This window comes from Rhamphochromis sp. 'chilingali', assembly GCF_963969265.1.
Source record: "Rhamphochromis sp. 'chilingali' genome assembly, chromosome: 4".
In the NCBI taxonomy this organism is placed as follows: Eukaryota; Metazoa; Chordata; class Actinopteri; order Cichliformes; family Cichlidae; genus Rhamphochromis; species Rhamphochromis sp. 'chilingali'.
The window spans coordinates 15,681,348-15,705,991 of NC_137948.1; the positions used below are offsets into that span (position 1 = coordinate 15,681,348).

The 24,644-nt window shown below is 39.7% G+C and overlaps 1 protein-coding gene across 1 annotated transcript in view; it reads right to left on the reverse strand.

Moving 5' to 3' along the window:
* LOC308396077 (alpha-1,6-mannosylglycoprotein 6-beta-N-acetylglucosaminyltransferase B-like) overlaps window positions 1-24,644 on the reverse strand; it is a 126,925-nt gene that overhangs the window by 21,756 nt on the left and 80,525 nt on the right. Inside the window, exon 9 of the mRNA XM_080881138.1 lies at window positions 4,316-4,447. Coding sequence (XP_080737264.1) covers window positions 4,316-4,447 — 132 coding nt within the window. The remainder of the gene's footprint in view (window positions 1-4,315; window positions 4,448-24,644) is intronic.

Sequence of the window (24,644 nt, forward strand, 5' to 3'; positions counted from 1 at the left end):
CTGGAGAGTAACGTATCAGCGAGAAAACAAATAAATAAACAAGAAACGACAAGCAGCGGCACGTTGTTCATTCAAAGTTCTGAGGATGAAATTTTGCAGAAACTGTTGTGCTTCTATTTGTAAGTATATCCGAAAGCTGATAATGAATTATTAATAACGAATGTTACTTTCACTCGTCTCTACCCAGTCTTCTTGCATCCCTCACTCCAACCTGCGGCATCACATATCGACCACTCTGAAATGGTGAAAATGTTTCTGCCACCAGATAAGAGGTCCCAAAGGGAGGGGAAAAAGTGGAAGAAGAGGGGATAAGCGTAGGAGTAGCTGAGCTGAATATCTATTGGGAGATCAGAGCACCGGGCTAATCTGGGTTAAACGGTTGCTCAGCGAGACTCGCCAGTCATCTGGGGTGAGGCGAATATGGCAGCATGGTTCACTGTCACCTGCAGTCTTGTGATGTAAATGTGATGTGGGATTATAAGAAACTGGGCATCAGTGGACAACACCACCAACATTTAATAATGAATAGTGCAAGCATTAATTCAAGAGCAACACGTTCTACTGAGTGACTCATTTTTATGTTTGAAATATGGATATACTCAAACCCATAATAATCTGAATTAAATCACCAGACTAATGCGAAACAATAGTAATTAGGAAAACAACATATTCTCCGAGTTGCTCCGAAAATATGTTGCTGTGTCGCAGATGTAATGAGCTACCTCAAGATGCTCTGTCTTTTTTTTTAAATTTTTTAAAATAAAACGATGACTACATCTGTGCTTTGTTTGTGTAATCACAGTGCCATTTTCCCTGCTAAAGCTTAGACCTCACATGCTGCTCACCACATGCCTCCTGCTCATGCAAGGTGTAATAGTGAAAAAGCATCAGACTGCAACGGGGGCTCTCCACAGCTCTGTGAATGCAACTAGTTGTTAGAAGTCAGCTGTTACCCAAGATGAACTACTCATTGCAAAGTACCTAAGAAACCGTTTCTGTGTCCTGTGTAACCCTGCGATAATCATTCTCCTTCTTGTGTTCGGTTGCACTTCTTAGGTTAAGATTGGGCTCAGTTACACTCGTCCACAGATTTTTCAAACAGAGAAGGAGAGATTTGTTACCCAGCTGGCGACCAGCACACAGTTGGTCACTCACTGACCAACCTCAGTACACCAACAATCAACAGTGAGAAATACAAACTACAAAATATTGCTTAAATGCATCTCTCTAAAACCAGTGAACTGCAGAGTTATTCACTAATTCCACCCATTTACCGCAATCAACCCAGAAGCCTCTGCCCACTTTCTCCATCCCAGTCGTTTCCTTTGTTTGTTGAGCTGTCGAGATAAAATCTTAATAAAACAGAATGACGTGTCTAAAACACAACTTATTGATTTTAGATATAATTGCTATGTTTTTTTCTTGTTCTGATTACAACAATTCTGAAATTTGATGAAATCTTTGAACAGTCATTTACTTGGTTAATCTACTACACTTTTCAGACAAAAAATCACAACTGTTGACTTCATCTACAGTATTATGTATGTATGCATTCGGCACAAATACTGCCCACCCCTATTATAACTGAAACTACAGCACTGACAGTTGCCCATCACTGCCTTTTAAGGAGATTTGTATAAATGAATAGTGATAGAAATTTTCTTGCACCTCAGCAAAGATAGTAATCCTACTGATTATGTGCTACCTAATTGCTCTTTCTGCCTGTATTAGCATTAACAAAAGGGCTCTCTAAAAAGTGCAGGGATTTTAGCAATACCTCCTCATCGACATGCTAACTGCACTGTATAACACGCACACGCACACATACTGGTGGTTTCCTTCAGTTTTAGCAACAATACTTTGTTATTTGTGTTTTGTTGCAGGCCTCGCCCTTGATATCTGCTCCGATCTTGCTCCGTCAAAGCAGTGAATTCATCATGCAGAGGAAATCAATGATGCTGGTCCTATTATCAGATGAGATGGTTTGGATATTACCTTTATCAACTTTCACCATCTTTAACGGCACATGTGCACTGATATACCCTCGAATGTGCGCGAGTTCGCACACAGGAGTACGCGTGACTCCAAACAGCACGCCAGACTGGACAGCACCGTCTTGTTCGGGCATAATTAATGACTGTGGATGTTGGTGGGAACATATAACAAAAGTAATTAAAGGGAGTTGAAGGGTCCCAAAGCACAGAGCACTTGATTAATGATTCCTTTCAGTGCAAGAGACTCAACTAGACCAGACAAGGTGAGAGAGATAGAACGAGATAGAGAGTGGGAGAGAGCGAGAGCGGGGCGGAGAGATCAGGACGGAGTTAGGAAAGGGGGTGGGAGGTAGGTGTTATTGACCTATCCTGCACCTCTGGGGACTGCTGGGTTAATATTAAGCATGAAGCACTGATCCACTAAGCTCAGCTCTCTGGCTTTACAGCAGTATTAATTAATGGCATATGCTAGATATCATTTACCTGAATGCAAATGTGATTGCATTCTTGGGAGCTGTGTGTTAATATGGATCCACGTGGGACTTAATATCCTCTGTTCACTCCTCTTCATACATTTTAAATCACTAAAGTGTATCCTTTCGTGAAAGTGAAGATAGACGTTCCTGCTTCTGTGCCTGTATTGCTGGAACATTCGGATAATTCTTTCACCGCAGCCTCCTGGGCACACAAAAGACTGTCTCCTACAAACACTAAAAGCCACATCCTGTTAGTGGAGGCAGAAATCAAGACTCCACACAGTAATGACGAAGTGAAGAACTGCTGACCTCAGCAAGCAATTAGGTGCTGACTGTCTGTCGGGTGGAAATGCGGGGTTTTGTGTGTACGAGACAACTCACGAGAAGGGAGACAAATGGTGAGAGAGCGGGAGAGACGAAAAAAGGTTGTGTGCAGGGAAAATGGCTCCCCGGCCCACCACTAATCCATTTCTCTCACCCATAATTGGATTTTAAAAATACATGGAGCGGCCCTTTATATGTGGTGCCAGGTTGACTGCAGGTAACTTCTACTCCTCCGTTTTGTGGTATCTTTCTCTCTCCGTTCCGTGCTCCATCTGCGCACCATCGCTGTTTTATCTCGTCCTTACTCTCGTCTCCTACTGTTTCACTTTCAGTTGGCCTCCTACTCACACATGCCCTCTCCATCTTTTATCTTTCTTTGCTGCTTCTTTATGCTGGAAGCCAAAACAAGGAAAGCAAAATGTCAATTGCCGTTATCACATGCAGGGGTCAGACAAATGCCAGTTTAGTGGACCAGAAAAAATGATAGTGGGACAGAGGGTAGTGACTGCAAGCTGTTTTTAAGGAGCTGGAGAGGACAAGGCAAAAGTTAGACTTTCAGTCTTGCTTGTTTCTGAGGCAACAACATGAAAGTCCTCTGAAGATAATGTGGCTTCATATTGCTGTGCTCTGCAGGAATGTGTAGCTAAGTTTCTTTTCTTCTTCTTCTTCCTTTGTTTTTTTTTTTTCAAATGCACTGTGGTACTTTAAATTCCTGTTTTGGGTATTTCTTTATGTTTTGTTGCCATGGTCTCATAACTGTCATGGCCTAGTTTTCCAAGTTGTTGAATGTTTGTAACAATGCCAAAAGCCATTAGCACAATTCTTTAACAGCTCAAAAATAACCCCTCTTCCTCTCTCTTCTTCTTTTCATGTTTAATCACCTCTTAACCACTCAGCGAGTCTCTGAGTGCATTCAAACAGTAATAATAAGCTGCTGAAACAGGCTTTGACTGGAAATCGGTGCTCGGATGAACAGATTTTTATGTTTCTGTGGGGTAATTAGTACACGTATGCCAATGACAAGCTTTCAATTTTACATGCACCTCTACTACTGTACTACATGTGCTTTTCATTATTGCTGATGTGCAGGGTAATGGAGCATGACAGGTGATGCTGGTGCCGGCTTGTGAGTATGCATGTTGTGCATTCGACTGCACAGCAACATACAAACTCTAATGTGTTTGACATTTTGTGCACTTTGAGCCTGTTCTACCTGGAAGGGGATGCGTGATTACAGGGACAGCAAGCGTGTTTTAAGTGTGTATGTGGGTGTTAGTGTGCATCCCTGTGTATCTGCAACTGTGTGATTTTAACAGGCCAAATGACTTACAGTAAGACATGTATACCTTATTACCAGCAATGATTAATCTATAAACACAGCCATTAAACTCACAGACAGGCACGCACACACTCCACTACACACAGATAAAGCAACACATATATAAAACAACGAAAAGCGAAGATACTCAATCTCAAAGGCACAACGCACACACACACACACAACAATGCAGATCGACTAACTTGTGTTTCTTGAGTGAGAGCCCCATGTGTTGCTTCATCTGCTGCAGGCCATGGTAGTCTGTGTAGATGAGGTCAAAGGGCAATGGACCAGTGAGTGGGCAACTGCCTCTGCCTGGGGGCACGCCGAGGAACCTGCAACACAAACACAAAATACTCACTTTATACAAGCAGAAAAAATGACAGACAGCCAAGACATGAGATTTACACTAAAAAACTTCCCCAAGAGCGCAGGGGTTGAACTTAAGCTTGGATTCATGCATTCATTATTAACTCACACAAAACCATTTCACTTTGCTTTTGTTATACAATAAAAAGTGTAAGGCGAAGATAGTTTTAAAATGGACAAAAGCTGGGTGACTACAATGATGACTGCAGAACCATGTCTATGCTTGTCCGGGAAAGACATTCTCTTATCAGAGTTCACAATCTAATTCCCCGGAGTAACGCAAAAACAAATCTTCGATGAAAGCTGAATTTAAAGGTGTGTTTATTGATCAGATAGTACATTACAGGTGATGCTGGGTTCAATCAAAATTATGCAAGTGGGCACTGGGATGTTTTTTGTTTTTTTGGCAAAGCATAATTCAAAACAAATAGGATGAAAAGCTGAATCTGTAATGACCTGGCTGAACTGTCCACAGAAGCACCATCAGCAATAACAACAGATGGTCAATGGTGATGATGTGTTGAGATTGTGTTGAGAATGCCAGGTTATGCTATACAATAAGCACTTATGTGTGCATGAACAATGATTGCTGTGGTGAAATCCAAACGTCAGCATGTCTGTCTGTTGATACATACACTCCTACTAGTTCCAAAAAGTCTATTTTAATTACAAGACGACCTTCAAGGCACAAGCACAGGCACACGCAAGAGCACACACAGCACAAACCAAAAGAGAAAAGATGTTTTTTTGCTGTTCACTGTAGTGTGACTTGTTTTCCATCCTTGTTTGACTCTGTTTCAACTCATTGATTGACTTAGAACCTCTCTGCTACTGTGCCAACAGACCTACTATTGGATATTTGACCTGTGAATGGTCTGCTTGCTCTAACTTAGGTCTTACTTCTGTGACAGATGAGGCCGAAGGCTAATGGAGGCTGTAATACAATTTGTACCCCCAGTGAATTTCATCTTGCTGTGCTAGTTTTACATCGGAGTCTCTCTGGCTACAGTACTTATCCAAAGGGTAATTTTATACTGTTGCAAAGCATGGCTTTCAGGAGCTTTGCTGGCAGCTGCTAACTAAAATCAGAGGAGGGTGAAAACATACAGATAAAGAAGCTTGATGCAGTGACTGAATTAAAAGACAGTAAAGCAGAGAATGCAGCATGTGGCTGTTTCATACAGTATTGGAAAGGGTTGGAAGTGTTTAGTCTTTCATTTTGCAAATGAGAATCACATTATTCATCCATCCATTGATTCATCCACTGCTTACTGGGGTCTGATTCACAGGGGCAGCAGTCTAAGTGGGGCTTGGGGGACTTACAGAAGGATAGAGGTGGGGTAGGGAGATATTTAAAAGTCAAATAATGTCGAAAAGAAGTTCATATAAAAAAAAGAGAAATATTTAAATTCTTGTAACTGAAATTCAGTTTCTTTTAGAAGAATAGACCTCACCACTGAAAAGTGATGGTAATAACACCATAATAACCACAACGTAACAATATATGGCGACTTCCTTACAAAGCCACCGTGTTCTGGGTTCCATCATATGTTCAGCAATTGTATTACTCATGCACATGAGCAATACAACTGGGGTGCCTGGCACTTATCAATCCCAAAATATTTATCAATAAAGAGCAAACCTCTTTCCAAAGGATATCCTAAAACGTCAATGGGCTTTTTATTCACATTTCCAATATGTGAATAAAGAGCCAATAAGCCTGTTCATCTGTTAATCGGGCAGATAAAAGCTGAAGTGGCACCATTCTGCAGTATTTTGATCTAGGAAATCATAATTTTCAGGTATTCTGCGCCAGAACACCACCTGAATGTAACCATATTCAGCACAGGTGTGCGGATGTTAACTTGAAATGAATGAAGGCCGGTGGTGCTGGCGCTGCTTACATTGGCCATATTCTGCAAATTAATTTCACACTGTGTGCATACAGTGTCATGCGATGTTATGATTTGATGATCAAAGAATGTGATTAAAGTTTTCAAAATGGTCTTCAATGAACAATGTTTAACTCTGATCTATTTAACTAGGATTCGTTGTGTTTTTTTCCCCTCCTGTTTAATTGAGTACCAAAATATTCAATAGTCATTTTCTTTTCTTTTTTTTTTCCACCATTGTTTTTGCTGTTGTTGAACTTGTCCACTTCTGGTTATTACCTCCACCAGGGAGATTACATTTTTGGTATCATTTGTGTGTGCATGCACGCTTTATAGGGGGTGTAGGGTGGGGGTCATGTTTACCATCCATTAAGATTTGACTTGCATCCACAAAGATCTTCAGGGTCAATTTAATGATTAATGGTTGAATACAATCAAAAAAGCCTCATAACCCATAAACTATAATTCTTAAGTGTGCTTTGAATTGTCAACATATGCAAAGTACTGTATAAAGATTTCTATGATCTCTTGATCTGAAGGTCAAAGTAATAATAACTGTATACTGAGCTATTTTCAAACTATGTTTCTTACTTCCATTGTTTGCATTGACACCATAAAGGTATATAGGGAATGAAACATGCAGACTCTAAATATCACACTACTCTTTACCACTGACCTCTTCCTTAAGGTCAAACAAGGTCAAACTTTCAAAAACTGTATTTTAAAATTACCACTTACTTTGGTTTAACAGCTTACATCCATTTATTACATTATATATATTATAATATATGTGAGAAAGTGCACAATGAGGGAGGTGAGAAAGGGTGTACATTACCGTAGTAACACAACTGAAATTCATATGAATACAATTCAAGCAAAAGGAAAGAGACAGAAAATAAGGTGACGTGGGGTTGGGTGGGGCAGTGGGGGGTGGATTGTAATCCACCAGCTGAGAAAACAGCAGTATGGTAGAATACAATCAGCTCCTCGGCTCCTCATTTCCCAGCAGCCTGTTTCTTTTATTCTTTCCCTCTAATCCCTCTCCTTTGGCAGCTGTTCAACCATAGCATATTGGCCAAGAGAGAAAATGATTTAGCTGTTCTTGAAATGGTATTTTTTAAATATATCTTTTGTTAGGAAACACTGAAGGACATTTCCACTGGTGATACCACAATGAATACCTGACCGAACGGTTGGTATATTTTTCTGAAACTCAGATGAACCAGATGTCCGTTACATTTGCCCTTTCAGCACCGCTATCAACGCCATAAACTGTATGGTGCAACTCAATATCACTCAAGTACATGTGAATGTACTGCTTTTTTATGGAGCAACAGTGTTTAATACAGAGAACGTGAGGCTTGTGACAAAAATATTCAGGGGTGAAATAGCAATACACGTTGGGCCATTAGTTCAGTAAACTAAAATACCACAGCGCGTTGTTGTATGTGTAGTTGTTCTAAACTAAATGCTGTGCATTGTAGTTTAGTGTTGAATTTTTTCAAATTTAATACTAAACCACAATGCATCATTCAGATTCTTATAACTGTGGTGATTCTTCCTCAGGCTGAGATTGAGGAGATGTATTCATGATGTAAAGTGCTCACACAGGGATCACAACTCCTGCTCCTTTACACGTACACTACTCAGAGGTCAAGCATATGCATTGTCTGGACCTTCACACACATCAGGATGCCCAAAGGGAATTCAGTTATTAAAGACACATTTTTTTTAAAAGAAAGACCAGCAAGTTACTGCAAATGTAATTAAACAACTAGTCCAACTATTCGTACTTAACTTCTCTCTTACACTGGACTATAGTGTTAAAGCTGTAAAATTGCATGCACACACATGGGAGCCTCCACACACACAGCCGCACACATAGAGGATGGCAGCGATCCCAGACACTATTCCAGTGCCATACAGGGCTTCACTGGAGTCCAATTACCCAGGGTCCTCTTGTCTCCTGGCTGGCATCAAGTCAACAAGCTCTTTGAATGAAGATATATACACACACACATGCGCACACACACATGCACTGAAATGACTGCGAGAGGATATTTAACTAAGAACGTTTCCATAGTAATATCTGTTTGTGACTCTGTACAGTTTTTTTATATTAATAAAATAAAATAAAGGCATCCTAATGAAAAATTGTCTGGCATTGTCAAAGCAATTGAAAAAATGGAAATACATCTGCACTGAAGGGATTCTTATGTCAGGGGAGCTCAGAGGGTCTATCGTCTCCTGTGAAGATCTACCTGTGATGAAGCTTTTTTTATACCTCCAAATAAAACGTTTTCATCAAAGCTGAGTGACTCTGGCAAGTTACTGTTGACACTTATTATGCACTGGTCTATACTTTCTTTTTTCTAAAACTGTGATGTCCAAAGTAATGGCAGAACACAACCTTATATTTCTGTACACATGTTTTAGCAATTTTTATGCTTGTGTGTGTGTATTACTAGTTATGTTTTCCTGTGTATGGGGTTATATACTGTAGTTACTTCATTCAGTACCAAACGCCTGTATTGATTTCCTAAGGAGCATTTTGGTAGGGTGTTATTAGAGCACAAAAAGCACACAATGAGCAATAACACACAGTGTATTGCTTGTGAAGAGCTGAAATCTTTGCCAATAGGTCTATTACTGCATTCTGTACTGTATGTGTTTGTGTGTCTTTGTAAGGAGATGCAGTCTGCCAATCCTACTCAATGGTTTGTGGTAACTGCAGAAACTGCCACAAAGCTTATTGTCTGTCTTTCTGTTCAGTTCTGTGAACAGCATGTGTAAGTGCGTGTCGGTACTGAACGCTGAGCTATAGTCAGGTTTCGATCCCAGTGTAGTGTTGCAAAAGAAGGCTGTAAGATGATGCGACAAGATGACAATAATTAAAAAGTCAGGCAGTCAAATGTTTAATTCTTCATGGAGCTGCAATGAACACAAGGTAGAAAAAACTGAAATATTTTTCATTCGATAATCTACGTTGATTTGTACAGAGCCCCTCTGATGACATGGTCCAAAAAATAAATAAATTGTGGCCACAAAATACTACTTCGTGGGCACGAAATGGGTATAACGTGTGCACTAAATACTTATTTGTGGCCACAAAATACTACTTCGAGGGCATGAAATAGGTATAAGGTACGCACGAAATGCTAATTTGTGGGCACGAAACACTTGACCGATAACCGTGATCCTTCCCAGGCCCTTGCAGTTGGTTGACAATAAAATCTATCCCGGCGTCCAGGTCGTACTTACGTCTGTAAAGCAACTGGGCTCCCAATATCCTGTTTAAATGTCTCTCCATAATAATGGTTCCTTTCAGTGCCAGGCTTTTCAAAATGCATCTGTAGCTCATTCCCAGCCTAAAATTGTCAGGGATCTGGGTCTGAGGGACCTAGACCTATTATTGTGTATTGTTTACTTCACTGTAAATAAACGCACTGCATTAATCGCACAGAGTTCCGCATGTTGTATAGGTTTAGCCTACTCTTATGCTTATGTCTCTACACAGCTGTCCAATGTATCAATATGATGTGCGCACGTCATCTATTTCGTTGCCACAAATGCGTAATTCGTTGCCACGTTATACCCAATTCGTGCCCACAAATGAGCATTTCGTGGGCACGTTATACTATTTCGAGGGCAGGAAGTAGCATTTTGTCGCCACAATTTATTTATTTTTTGGAGGATGTCATCAGAGGGACTCCGTAGATTTGTCTTATAGTTCAAATTAAAAAAATCTTGGTGTTATATTTTTGCAGACTCATTTGTTTTTTCCTCCCATGATCTTTAATTTCTTGCACAGATTGAAAGCTTCAGTGCAAGTTTAAAGAAGATACACGTTTAATTGCTATATCTGATTCGACTGAACATTGCTGCATTTTCCTTTAATTCATACACCAACTTTTCCACCTCAGCCAAGCATAAAAATATGTTTGCAATATTTAATTTAATTTGTCTTATTAAAACCACACAAAGGTGTTTGATAAAACTCATTTCATGAGGCAAAGATTCATCTCAGTTTGCAAACGGATGTGTGCCTGATTGGATGCATGTACACAGTTTGTAGAAATGCATTTGTCTATGATTTCAGTGACATTTAATTTTTGTGTCTGTGTATCTGTATGAATGACACAGAAGTTCAAGGGCATCCCAGTCAGTGCTGACAGCTGATGTCATCTACACTGTCCTGGCTGACAAAGGGTTGGAGAGGGTCAGCAGCGAGATGGGAATGTTAGCAGCTCAAACTGCGAAAAACACTACACACTGTGCATGTGCGTGTGTTTACCATCAAGAAAAAGAAAAAAAGGAAAGAAAAACCGACTGATGGTTGTATTGTTTGGCATTTTGTCCAAATGTACAATGGCTAGTCCACAGTGTACTGCTAAATGCAGGCTATTACCATAAGGCTCAAAGTTATATGTTATACATTTTCTTTAGTTTCTTACGTGAAATCTGCTCTGGCAGCTGTAAGAGACCCTTGTGTCAAAGCCGTTTATCATGATTAAGCTGTGATCTGTGCACACAACTCAAATGAAAACTCATACGGTGAACTGCTCACACATTTATAACTGTGACTGACTATAAACAATTTCAGAGGTGGGCCATGAAAAAATAAAGAGGTGGGAAAAATTTCCTAAGTGTCACAAAAATGTTGCCATGGTGTTGCATAACGAAACATCAAAAAGTTTCATCCTTAAAAGTCTTGGAGTGGAATTTGGTTAAGTTTATCACTGTGACATGATGACAAAATTGTGCAACACCAGCTTGATCCTCTTATGCGTGGACCCTGGAGGCAGCTGCGAGCGGTGTAATGCTCCCATTTTAGGAAGACAAGCCAGCTTCACATGTTACCTCAGTGCTATGAGGGTGTAGGTTTGTATGTATATACCTTATAACTGTATACTGTGCGTTTACCACAGTATGAAATGTAGATGAAATATTGAAAAAAAAGAAAGAAAATGCCAGATAATGTAAATACTGTGGTAAATCAGCATGTTCTCAATTCTCAGCTCAATCAAATGATAGCTGTGCACCTACACACACACATACACACACGTATAGCATAATCAAACAGTCAAACATCCATGTAATCATCTGTTTCCACATTTGCCTCTGATTACACCCAGGGGGAGCCAATCTGTCTGCATGTGGACAAGTTTTTCTCACACACACACACACACACACACACACACACACACACACACACACACACACACACACACACACACACACGTGCATACCGTGCAGCACAATCTTTACACACAAGCACTCATCTGCACCCAAACACCATGTGTATACAGCCATGCTAGAAGCAGCTGACAGGACCCAGTTATCAGCCAAGGCAGGGTGCACTAGATAAGGGAGCCTTAGGGCGTCATAAACACCAATGCAGAGAGAGAGTGAGCGAGAGAGACAGAATAATGTAGGGATGGAGGGATAAATCAGAGATGAAAGAAGGAAGAGGAAAAATTCAACACTCCTGTCATAGATAATAAAATTCTCAGATAAAGAGCTACAGCGGGAAGAGAGAGAATTAGAGACGCTTGGGAAGTGTGCAAGAGAGAAAGATGGGGCAGCAAGGTGAAAGAAGAAAGTGACATGTTAGTCACAAGGGTCGGGCAGTCAGGGAAGGAAAGACAAGAAAAAACAAGTGGGAGTGAGGAAGAGGCTGGATGAGCCGGACGGTGAAGAAAACTGAAAAGGATTTATCCAGGGGACATCAGGGCCTGAGAGAGTGAGTATAAAAGTTGGAAAGTGAGAGGCATCTTACAAGAATATAAGACAGACATATACACACAAATTATTTAATATTTAAATAACAAATAAGTTTGATAATAATACATTATAATAAAAGTAACTTATCAGTACTTTTATTTACATCATTCATTTTATTCCAATACAGCGATCAGGCACAACATTATGACCACCTGCCTAATATTGTGTTGGTCCCCCTAATATATCCCACCACAAACAGACCCAATACACTTGTCTGTACAAGATGGATAATAATGGTGTGATTAAATGCAAAAGCAAAGAAAAATGCTCAACAGACTGTACACAAAAGATGGATGTAGCCACCATGATGTCACCAGTTGGTTAGTGAACTCCCATTGTGACAACTCAGGTACTGACTGACACTATTTTGGGTTTCTGGAAAAGTGATGTGATGACTTGAATGTAGCAATTTAGACCATAAAATCTCCCAAGGAGTCATAAACAGCTTATAAACAAGGCATAAAAAGGAGACGCTCTACAGATGTTCGTATAACCAAACTTTCTTTTGCAATCAGATAACTATACCAGCTACCTGCAATCGATTGCAGGCAGTTCAACTTTGAAGATATGAAGCTGTCCCCCTTTTCAGGCGGTCTATGCTTGTAGCACTCAGAGCAGGGCACTATGAATGGGATGCTTTTTCTGACAGTTGCACACTAAAAAGAAATGACAGAGAGCGTTTGCATACCTGAGTCACATGATAGGCTTTTTACACTGTGTACAGAGCACAGAGAAGATGAAAACCTCTGTAGGTTTATTCCCAAAACTGCCCACCCCCAACCCCCAACCAAAAAACAAAAGCAAATGCTGTTTCTTCTAACTGTAACCCCCAAAACAAGTCTTTACCATCACATAGCTTTTGTTTGGGGGAAAAACAGTATTGTCATTGATACAATAAATCCTAAACTAGTCTTTCTCTCTCTCTCTCACACACGCACACACATAAACACATCTATTGCATACGCACCCGCTGCTAATAAAGTCTGCTCATGCTTTGTCTCCTAAGACGTCAGGCTGCCTGCTTTTTTCCCTTCGTCAGCAAGTTTTGATCTAATCCCGCTAAATCAAGAAGAATAAGAGTCGGCATTGGTTGTGACGGGGGAAGTCGAGGGAGTTGAAAATGCACACGCACCCACCGATATGAGACCAAATAACACACGCGCGCACACACACACGACTGTATGAAAACGCATATGGGTGCTGGGCGTGTAAATAGATATTTTGGCAGGTGTACATATCATTATACTCTCACACATGGTGCAGATCAGATAAATCCACTTTGCAACCTGCCACCGGCACTCTGGAAGGAATAAAACACAAGCAGAGTGCCAGTCAAGTGATGCAGCAGGCAGATGCTACTCGCTCAAGTGTGAAGTGAACACACACATATGGATGAATATGTAGGGGCAAACACTCCCACTTGCAAATCATCCAGAGTCAAGTAGATGTGTGGATTCAAGTGCCATTGCCCGTCCTACCATACCCACACAGCATATAAGTGAACTGATTAGTATTATCCCAGCGACAGGACAGAGCACTAGCTGCGAACTAATTTTTACTGAAGTGTGTTGTAGATCGTCGACCTTCTTAAGCTGCATTCAACTGCCTGAATTGAGTTCCAGCTCACGCCTGAAATTAGACTTTGTAACCCACACTGGAGCTACAGACAAAAGGTTTCAGCTTTCAATGACATTTTTCTTATTCAGTACCTGGTGTCGAGCGTGTTAAAGTGTTAATTAACAGGAAGCAGTAGCACTCAGTTATACTGAAAAACATGAAGGAGTACTCTAAAAATGCCTGCAAATTTTTGTTTACTTTCAAGTAAATTTGGTATTTTGCAAGCAGAAATACTCCTCTGTAGTTAAAAAGCTTAAAAATGACAACAGAGAGTCTGCTTCATTGTGATATCCATTTCTCAGTCTTGCAACAATTCTAGGGCTGTTGTTTATTAGTTAGACCAAAAGAAAGAAAAGACACTTTCCTCTGCTGACTTTCCTGTTGCACAGTTACGGTCTGTATAAAAGACTGGCATCATATATGCAACAAATACTGAATGTTTAAAACATTTGATCAAGTCAAAGTTTAAAGAATCTAGTAACATCGTTTATGATCAATTGCCTGCACACTTGATTACATTTCAATCAACGTGGCTCTGTTCTGCATGCTAATAAGCACGTAAACCATGAATGTAACATCCCAGCATTAGCATTATGTTAATGTATGAGACACCGGTTCTAAGGCTCTTTACAGTATTTTTCTCAGATTCTTTTCTTCCAGTATGACATGCTTCAAAAATATAACACAATGCACGCAGACAGTAGTTGAGCATTACCTGTATTGGCCCAGTTCTTAGCAATAGCAACTACTGGCTCAATTACATGCAGGTGAGACCTGCTCATAGGATTTTATGGCATCCCATTAATTAAAAAGAACCTCTATGACATAAAAAAAGATGATGATAATAGTATGCGGAACAGGGCAAACATCATTCTCTCAATTCTCTGCACTACACTCTACAAAGTTCATCTATAAACTGCAGCATATGGGTTGTCTGCTAAACCTACTGACCTACACAAGCACCCGAGTCAGCATTAAAAAAAAAAAAAAAACATTCTTGCATCACTTTGAGAATCAGTGAACAATACAATAGAGCTGAATAGATAATTAAGAAAAATTAGCTGTCTCTGCCTGAAACTGTCCACAGTAAGGTAAATGGAAATTTTCTCTCTATTTAATCTAATCTCCTTACATTGTATGGGGTGAAATGCTGGGTGAGAGAAAATGTTTATGAATCAGAGTAAAAGAAAAAGCCATTATTGAAATTTCCCAAAAAAGAAAATGATTTTTCAGGACAAAATGACAGTACAATAGCGGTGAAAAGGAGAGCTGCCTAGGTTACAAGTTGATTCCAATCTACCGTTTTCAGGATTTTAACAATAGAATAAAAACATCCTGAGAAAAAAAGAGCTTGAACGCAGCTTCTGTAGCACAGAGATATTATGGACTCGCATTTCTCCATCAGACAACTTGGGCAAAAACATAGTGTCAGTTTGGTGCTGAAAAGAAGCTGTTGAAGCAGCGTTTGTCTGCTGATGCTGTCAGCAAACACAAAAGGAACTGCCAGCCTGTTTTATAATGGACTTTCTGCCCTTGTGTTCAGTTATTACACAGAACGTGCTGCAAAAACTAGAGTAAGAGAAGGAAGCTAAAGTGAGACAAAGTGGGAAATCAATGACTAAAGTAAAGGTGAGAGAATAGACTGCCATCTATTTAGATTTAGTGAAATCAACACCATTCCTCGCACAGCCTAATTTCAAGGCTGGCTGCCTTAAAATGGCCCAATTCTCTTTTGTAGAGGGCACAGAAATATCAGGTGTACTGACATCAGTTTGAGCCAAGCTTTGACAGCCCATTCCTTTTAAAGCCATTAGGAAGAGGAGATACTGACAGCATCGTTGAGCAAAATGTTTTAGGGTCTCATGTCAGCTCTTAACAACTCCAAGGACACCTCATGAAGTAGGGTATATAGGCACCAAATGTAATTATGCTCAACTTTCCTCACACCTTCTGCTCTCTTTTCGACAAAAGCAGAAAAATCAGGGCTTTAATATAACTCAGAAGCACTGGGAAGCTTGTTAAAATAAAATGTGAATAATAAGATGTGTCTGACCCCATTTTAGCAGTGCTTGGCACAGACATAAGTCTGTGTCTCTGGTTTTAATGCCATTTAACTAACTGGAAGGTTTGAAGATAATATCAAACATCTGAATGGCCCGATGAACAGTAAAGAGTTGACACTGACCTTGAATACAAAAAAAAAAAAAAATCCCTATTATGTAATTAATTACTGAAAAATGTAAGCTGTAAGAATGAGAACGAAGTGATTTTTTCCTTTTTTATGATACCCATAACTGATTATGCAACTATTGATATTTTCTTCAAATGGATGACTGTATACCTTCTCAACATAAAAATTGATGACTATGGGCTGGCACTGCAGGTGCTTCATACTCATTTATCAGTAGTGGTCATGCACCATTGCACTAAAAGCCAATTAAAACCCATTATGTGGTTCATAATCTTTCAAGGCAGGGTTCATTATTTCTTTTAAGCCAAGACTGGATTTAGTTTATTTCAGCCACCACCCTACAGCCTCCATGACATTGTGCTAGATCTTTCACTATGGTACTCCACCTTTTTTGCTCTAACTCAGTTGTTTAATAATCAGTATGTATTGTTTTGCACAGACATGTACCAGTGTTAACTAGCTAGTGCTGACCTGTAACCACTAGTAATACAAATTGATACTTAATAGCATCCAGTCTACCTTCAACTCAAGAGCAGCACTGCCCAGAAAACAACATAATAACCACAAATCTAAAACTAACTAATCTTACCATAACAAATGAAGCCTCTGTCGGCTTTCTTTGTTGGTCAGCGAACTCTTCCTACAGGAGTCGGGCAACAAAAGTTGGTGCAACGGTATGTATCAGGCCCCCCTATAGCCGATACTATGATGTAGTCATGTCACCTAGCAACCGCCTACCAACAGGCTAAAATGACCCATTTGTAGCATTCATGCACAAATAACACAAAACTTTAATTATGCATGATGTCATCATTTTGTCTAGCAACCAATGACCAATTTTAGCCAACCTCTATGGTTTAAAAAAAGCAGTGTATCCTTTTTAATATGATGATATTAACATCTAATTTAGCAAATATTCACTATACTAATATAGTCAATTTCTGATGTTTACAGTATAAATATGACATTACATTAAATCATTTGACAGAATAACTTATGAGGTCACGTTTAGGGACCGTAACATAGGCATGTAACAGTAGAGTACATATAGTATATATAGTGAAAAAAAATTATCAACAAAGCAAAATAAAGAAAGTAGCCCAGCAAATTGTGCAAATTGTGTCATGTACTCTGCTTTAGCATTGGCAGTTATGTGAAAACTTGTTTAACGGCCTGTTGCCTGTTTGTGTTGAATATGAGAATGGTTAACTTCGGGTAATGTCCTACCCTTATTCTCTGAACTGCTGGAAGTTTATATGTGAAAATGACTTAAAATGACAATTAAAAAAAGAATAGATGGAACAGTCCTCAAAGCCTGCGTCTGGGGCATTAAACTGACTGTCGTTCATTTCCTGGAGACTTTCTCGAAACACACCAAACTGGCGTAAACCTAGCCTTAAGCTAAACCTAACCATAAAACATGCATTCACCTTCAAATTTAATCACTTGCTTCAGGGAGACCTGCTCTTTGTCCCTAAAAGGAAGACGTTCTCATAAAGTAGCTGTGTAAACAGGTTTACTTGCACATGCACACACACACACACACGCACACACACACACACACACACACACACACACACACACACACACACACACACACACACACACACACACCTGTTCTCACCTACACCTCCTTGCTGTACCTGTCTGCCATGCTTTTCATTTTCCTCCCTTTATTAAGACAGAGCTAACTGTTTTGGCCCTGCAGCCAACAGAGACTGACCTCCTTTAGCCTTTGTACGTGTCAGACAACTGAGATCTTTTACACTCCAAGATGGAAACTGCCATTATACCTCACACTGCAAATGGTATCACTCTACCTTTTTCTTGTTGCTCTGTATTTATTATTTTCGACGGGGATTTAAACATCAAAATGTCAATTTAAAGTTATTACTGTTAATATACAGGGAGTGCAGAATTATTAGGCAAATGAGTATTTTGTCCACTTCATCCTCTTCATGCATGTTGTCTTACTCCAAGCTGTATAGGCTCGAAAGCCTACTACCAATTAAGCATATTAGGTGATGTGCATCTCTGTAATGAGAAGGGGTGTGGTCTAATGACATCAACACCCTATATCAGGTGTGCATAATTATTAGGCAACGTCCTTTCCTTTGGCAAAATGGGTCAAAAGAAGGACTTGACAGGCTCAGAAAAGTCAAAAATAGTGAGATATCTTGCAGAGGGATGCAGCAGTCTCAACATTGCAAAGCTTCTGAAGCGTGATCATTGAACAATCAAGCGTTTCATTCAAAATAGTCAACAGGGTCGCAAGAAGCGTGTGGAAAAACCAAGGCGCAAAATAACTGCCCATGAACTGAGAAAAGTCAAGCGTGCAGCTGCCAAGATGCCACTTGCCACCAGTTTGGCCATATTTCAGAGCTGCAACATCACTGGAGTGCCCAAAAGCACAAGGTGTGCAATACTCAGAGACATGGCCAAGGTAAGAAAGGCTGAAAGACGACCACCACTGAACAAGACACACAAGCTGAAACGTCAAGACTGGGCCAAGAAATATCTCAAGACTGGTTTTTCTAAGGTTTTATGGACTGATGAAATGAGAGTGAGTCTTGATGGGCCAGATGGATGGGCCCGTGGCTGGATTGGTAAAGGGCAGAGAGCTCCAGTCCGACTCAGACGCCAACAAGGTGGAGGTGGAGTACTGGTTTGGGCTGGTATCATCAAAGATGAGCTTGTGGGGCCTTTTCGGGTTGAGGATGGAGTCAAGCTCAACTCCCAGTCCTACTGCCAGTTTCTGGAAGACACCTTCTTCAAGCAGTGGTACAGGAAGAAGTCTGCATCCTTCAAGAAAAACATGATTTTCATGCAGGACAATGCTCCATCACACGCGTCCAAGTACTCCACAGCGTGGCTGGCAAGAAAGGGTATAAAAGAAGAAAAACTAATGACATGGCCTCCTTGTTCACCTGATCTGAACCCCATTGAGAACCTGTGGTCCATCATCAAATGTGAGATTTACAAGGAGGGAAAACAGTACACCTCTCTGAACAGTGTCTGGGAGGCTGTGGTTGCTGCTGCACGCAATGTTGATGGTGAACAGATCAAAACACTGACAGAATCCATGGATGGCAGGCTTTTGAGTGTCCTTGCAAAGAAAGGTGGCTATATTGGTCGCTGATTTGTTTTTGTTTTGTTTTTGAATGTCAGAAATGTATATTTGTGAATGTGGAGATGTTATATTGGTTTCACTGGTAAAAATAAATAATTGAAATGGGTATATATTTGTTTTTTGTTTAGTTGCCTAATAATTATGCACAGTAATAGTCACCTGCACACACAGATATCCCCCTAAAATAGCTAAAACTAAAAACAAACTAAAAACTACTTCCAAAAACATTCAGCTTTGATATTAATGAGTTTTTTGGGTTCATTGAGAACATGGTTGTTGTTCAATAATAAAATTATTCCTCAGAAATACAACTTGCCTAATAATTCTGCACTCCCTGTAATGTTACAGCTTTATTCATGTTTTAAAACTATTTAGAGCTTTCAGCCCTGGGTTAAGAAGAGAGGTGATAATTAGCGAGCAGCAGTATGGCTTCATGCCCAGAAAGATCACTACAGATGAGATGTTTGTATAGAAAAGGTCAGAAGGAGCTTCACTGTGTCTTTGTGGATCTAGAGAAAGCCTATGATCGGGTACCAAAAGAGGAACTGTGGTACTGTGCTAATGTTTTCATGGGGAGCGAACAGGATAGACAAGAGTAGTAATGAGTGCATCACAGGGACAGCTCATGTTAGAGTTAGAGAAGTAAGATGAGATGGTTTGGACATGAGCAGTGATGGGACAGTGGATAGACCTGAACAAAGGATGTTGACTATGCAGCTACCAGGCAGGAGAAAAAGAGGAAGACCTGAGAAAAGGTTCATGGACACAGTGAAAGAGGAAATGCAGAGGGTTGGTGTGACAGAGGAGGATGCCAGGGACTCTGTGAGATAGAGGCAGGTGACCTGTTGCAGGTCCCCGAAAGGGAGCACACCAAGAAGAAACAGGTCTAGAAATAAAAAAATGAAACATTTACAAGTATAACTATACCAGCACACACATGATCTCAGAGGTAAATAGGATTTTGCTAAAGCAGCAAAAGAAGCAGAGCCAGCAGTTTGTCCTGTTTGTATTTGCAACACGGCTAATGAAAGAAGTCACCCACGGGCAATAACCATTCTTTCTCTCAGCTCTCCAGATTTGAAACAAAGGTTTTGGGAACCCTTTACCAAAGTGTGCGTTCCACTGCAGTGTGCGTTTAAGTCTCTAAGGGGTTAGAAGAGTAAGGGGTGATGAAATGCTCTACAAATCTGGGAATCTGCTAACAAGCTCATTGATTTGAGCCTTGAAGAGAACAGCTGCAGGGGGTAAGAGAAAGAAACAGAGACACACTGAAAGTAGGGGCTAGACTAATAGACACAGAAAGTGAAAAAAGGTTAGGAGACACAAAACAATTGGATGCAGGAAGGAGTGAGGGAAGTGTTGGTGTCTTTCTGCAAACTCAGACACTTAAAGCGTTTAAAATGGTGCAGCGTGAGCATACGACTCATTTGTATGCTCCAGTTTATAACAAAGAGACAAGCTGACACTCTGTCTCACATACCCCAAGCACAAATATACACTAACATCCCACAAATGATTAATGTTAATGTACTAGTTTCCCTTAAAGAAGGAGCTAACTCAGAAGTCTTTTTAGGCGTTTCACACAGATCAGCAGGTTCTTTGGATTCAAAAGATCACACACACCATCCCTTCATACCTAAAAGTTTGGATATTTTTAATAGGAAATGTGTCTTACCCTCATTTAAACCCAATTGTATAATAATGTTTTGAGTCAGCTGCTTTAAAAGTTTGCTACCTATATAGTTGCTGGCTTGCACAACAAAGTCAGAAAAAAAAAAAAGACAGAAAAAAAGCACTAAACTTCTGAAAAAATGAGAATCAGCGATCTAAGGAAAGCAATAACTGAACGTGATAACCCAATTGTGAGACATGCAAGAAAAGCAAGGGTGGAGTTTGAAATATATGTGCATGCATGTGCTCTTATCTGCTTGGAACAGGAAAACAGCTCATAGCCAACCTATGGAATAAAAGGAGTTGAACTGAGGTCACTCTCTCTACTCTCTCTACAGGCTTCACTTTAATGATGGCGCAAGGTGAAGGAGTTGTTTGACTGGGGGTGACGAGGAGGTGGAAGACTTGGAGAGACACTGGGTGGTGATAAACAGAAAAAGCTCAGAACAAACAAAACTTATTACACATTTAGACCCACACATTTATGCCTCATGCTTCAATATTAATGGAGGTCTGGGTACTTGGGGGGGGGGGGGGGGGGGGGGGGGGGGGGGGGGGGGTTAGTCCATGATGGGTTTTCCTGGTATTTCACTGATAGTGTGTTTAGTTAGTTTGTCACACAGAAAAATTACACCGTTGCCAATCAGATGCTTTTCAGATGGTACTGAAATCAACCAGAATTTGAACCAAAAATGTCTAAAATGGATATGTCCCTCCATAGGGCAGCATTTGTTTACAGTTTCCCTTCCTTAACACTGGTTTCTTTACAGTCCCTTTTCTACTGATATCACGTTTGATATAAATGGTAAACAGACTGGTTCTTATACAATGCTTTTTACTCTGAGCACTTTTTTTGCTATGTTCTTTCTACATAAGTGCATTATGTAACTTTCGCACACATTTAAAATCTGATGGGTGGATGTTCATATCTTGAACAGGAATATTTGGTGTGCAGACTGGAGCAGACAGGGATCAAACAACTAACCTTCCAAATAGCAGGTGACCTTTTTTGCTACCTGAGTTACAGCCACCCCAGCCATCTGAAAGGTCAGATGCGCCTGAGAGATCAGCTCAGCTCATCTGTCAGCACCTCCCGGGTGATGTGTTAGGTCTTTGCTTGATTTTGGTTGACTTTCTGATACCGCTCACCAGCTGCAGATTGTTTTTGCTACTTTTTTATTTTGTTCTCCATTTCTCTAGTTTCCTTAACTTTTTTTATGAACACTCTGCACACCACGCCAAGATATAACACCTTTTCAGCTAAGCTAGTTCTTTGGAAGTAACCTCGTTGGTGCAAAAAAATCTGTTTTATTCCTGTCAAACTGTGTTATCTTAGGAATCTTTCATACATTTAACTACACAAATGGGAACAAATGATCTGTTCCCAGTTGTGTAATAGTAACAAACTAACACCAATTGATCACTTGAGTTAGGTGCCTTAATTATGTTTGAATTGAATGATTCATAGATAAGTTTAAATTATTTTAACAAAAAATAATAAAAAAAAAAAAAAAAAGAAAAGGAAAAAAGGAAAAGCTAATAAAAAGAAAAACGTGGATGGACATTTGGGATTCCTGGATAGCTCTTGATCATGATCACTTAAAAAATTAAAAGAAAGTCTTATTCCTTAAAAGCAAAATATAAATAAATGGGGAGTGCACAGTACTGAAACTTTGAGAAAATAAATGCTCAGCGAAGGGGTAAAACACATTACTATTGACTTTCAAAAACCCATACCTCTTACTACAAAAAAATCAAAAAAACTCTGACACTTTCAGCCACACAATATGAGAGCAACTGGACAAAGTGAAAGTGAAAAGAGAAGTGGAAAAAATATTTATAACAAGATAAAGCCTCTACAAAAAATGAGTGAAACACAGAAGGCAGACAGAATATGCTGAGAAAAACAAGTGTGCAGCAGAAAGAATCTGAAGACCAATTCAATTTTACAAGGCATTACGTAACATCAGGTCTTTTTGCATTAATCTTTCGGGTTATGTAAGCTATCTCTGGACTAGAGCAGATTTATAGCAATGAGCTTATGATGCAAACTAGCATTAGTTCTTTTGCAGCATGCTGCCACTGTGGTAGTGTAGTGAATCTCTCTTCATGTAAAATGTGGCCTCTCTCACACAAGACAGACGTATTTATACCCCAGAAAACGTTCAGACTGAAGAATTAAAAAAAATTAAATAGACCAAAAAAACCAAAAAAAACCCCAAGGTGTTCCAACAGCGCAAGGGGTGTGGCACCACAGTCTTCACATATCATCATATGGCACGATATCATTGTATGAGATAAAACAAAGGCCTGGTCAAACTGTTTGAACAGAGCTCACAGAAAATGAGGGCAAAGCAATAACAATGTGATTTGTTGACTTTGTAGTTTGACTGTCAAAGGGGAAGGCATAGTGAAAATATAAAAATACTAGAGATGGACCGATCCGATATTATGTATCGGTATCGGTCCGATACTGACCTAAATTACTGGATCGGATATCGGAGAGAAATAAAAAATGTAATCCGATCCATTAAATATCAAAAAAGCACCTCACAAAACTTGCCACACGGCGTAACTCGGTCATAACCGTAGCACTCGGAGCAGTGTGCTCACGTGATAGAGCGGCTGTGTGTATTTGTAGCCTCACTAGCAATCCAGTGGCATTTCATCTCCGAGGAAGTTATCCCTGAGAGAAGTAAAGCAAGTGTTTAAGTTCATCTCTGAATGTTTGTAAAGCATTCCCATGTTAAGCTTAACAACCGATATATGGAGCGACTGCCTCTTCTCTCCCTCTCCTGCTGCTACTTCAATCCTGAAACTGATTAATGATCAGCTGATTGGCTTTTCTGTAGCGAGTCCGTGTCTCTAGTTTGTTTTTGGCCCACTTTACACCAGAAAGAGGAAACCAGCGGCTGAACAACAGCAGTTTAAGCTTGATAAGCTGTTGTTAGAATTTATTTAATATTACTTTCTAGACCAGGATCCTTTTCTACGTAGCTGACAGCTGGTAACTGTGCAGGGGCGGATCTAGCAAAGTTTAGCCAGGGGGGCCGATAGGGCATTAACAGGGAAAAGGGGGGCACAAAGACATACTTTTCTTTCTTATTCTCATTTAAAATGTCTAGCTTTTATTAAATAATTATCTGAATCTTACACCCAAAGTTTTAATCTGATGTAAAATGTATAGAAGTCCATTACTGTATATAGTAACTGTTAAGTCTAATATACCCTAGTAAGCTATACTACTTTTTCCTTTGGGAAGGTACCATCTGTGCAGTCTGCAGTTCTGTTGAAGAAAGATCTTGAATCTATTTAATTATTCTTGAAAAATAATTTATTTCTGTGCATTTTTTGGTGGTTCCCTATTTTTTTTTTGCTGGAAGTTTGCAACCCTATTAGTTAGGTTGCTTAATATTTCTGCTAAGTACTCTTTAAAATACCAGAATAGGAAGGATGGAGTCGGTTTAAGTTTATTAGATTGATCAGTGTTGCTGAACTATGAAATATTTTGGGTGCAGTGTATTTTTTTGCATACAGGTATAACAGAATAGCTTCAGAGTTGTTGTTTATTTAAACTTGAGTGTGAACTTATACAAAATGCAGCAAGATATAAAAAAAAAAACAGTTTTATTAATTAAAAAAACACACTATATCGGATTCATATCGGTATCGGCAGATATCCAAATTTATGATATCGGTATTGTATCGGACATTAAAAAGTGGTATCGTACCATCTCTAAAAAATACCACAGTGTAAGTAAAACTTACTTAAATAGAGAAAGAAATATGGCTGGCAATGGGGAAGAGAGAGATAAAAATTGAAAATGATTTTATAGTAAGGATAAAAACTAAAGTGCAAAAGATTTGTGAACAGATGG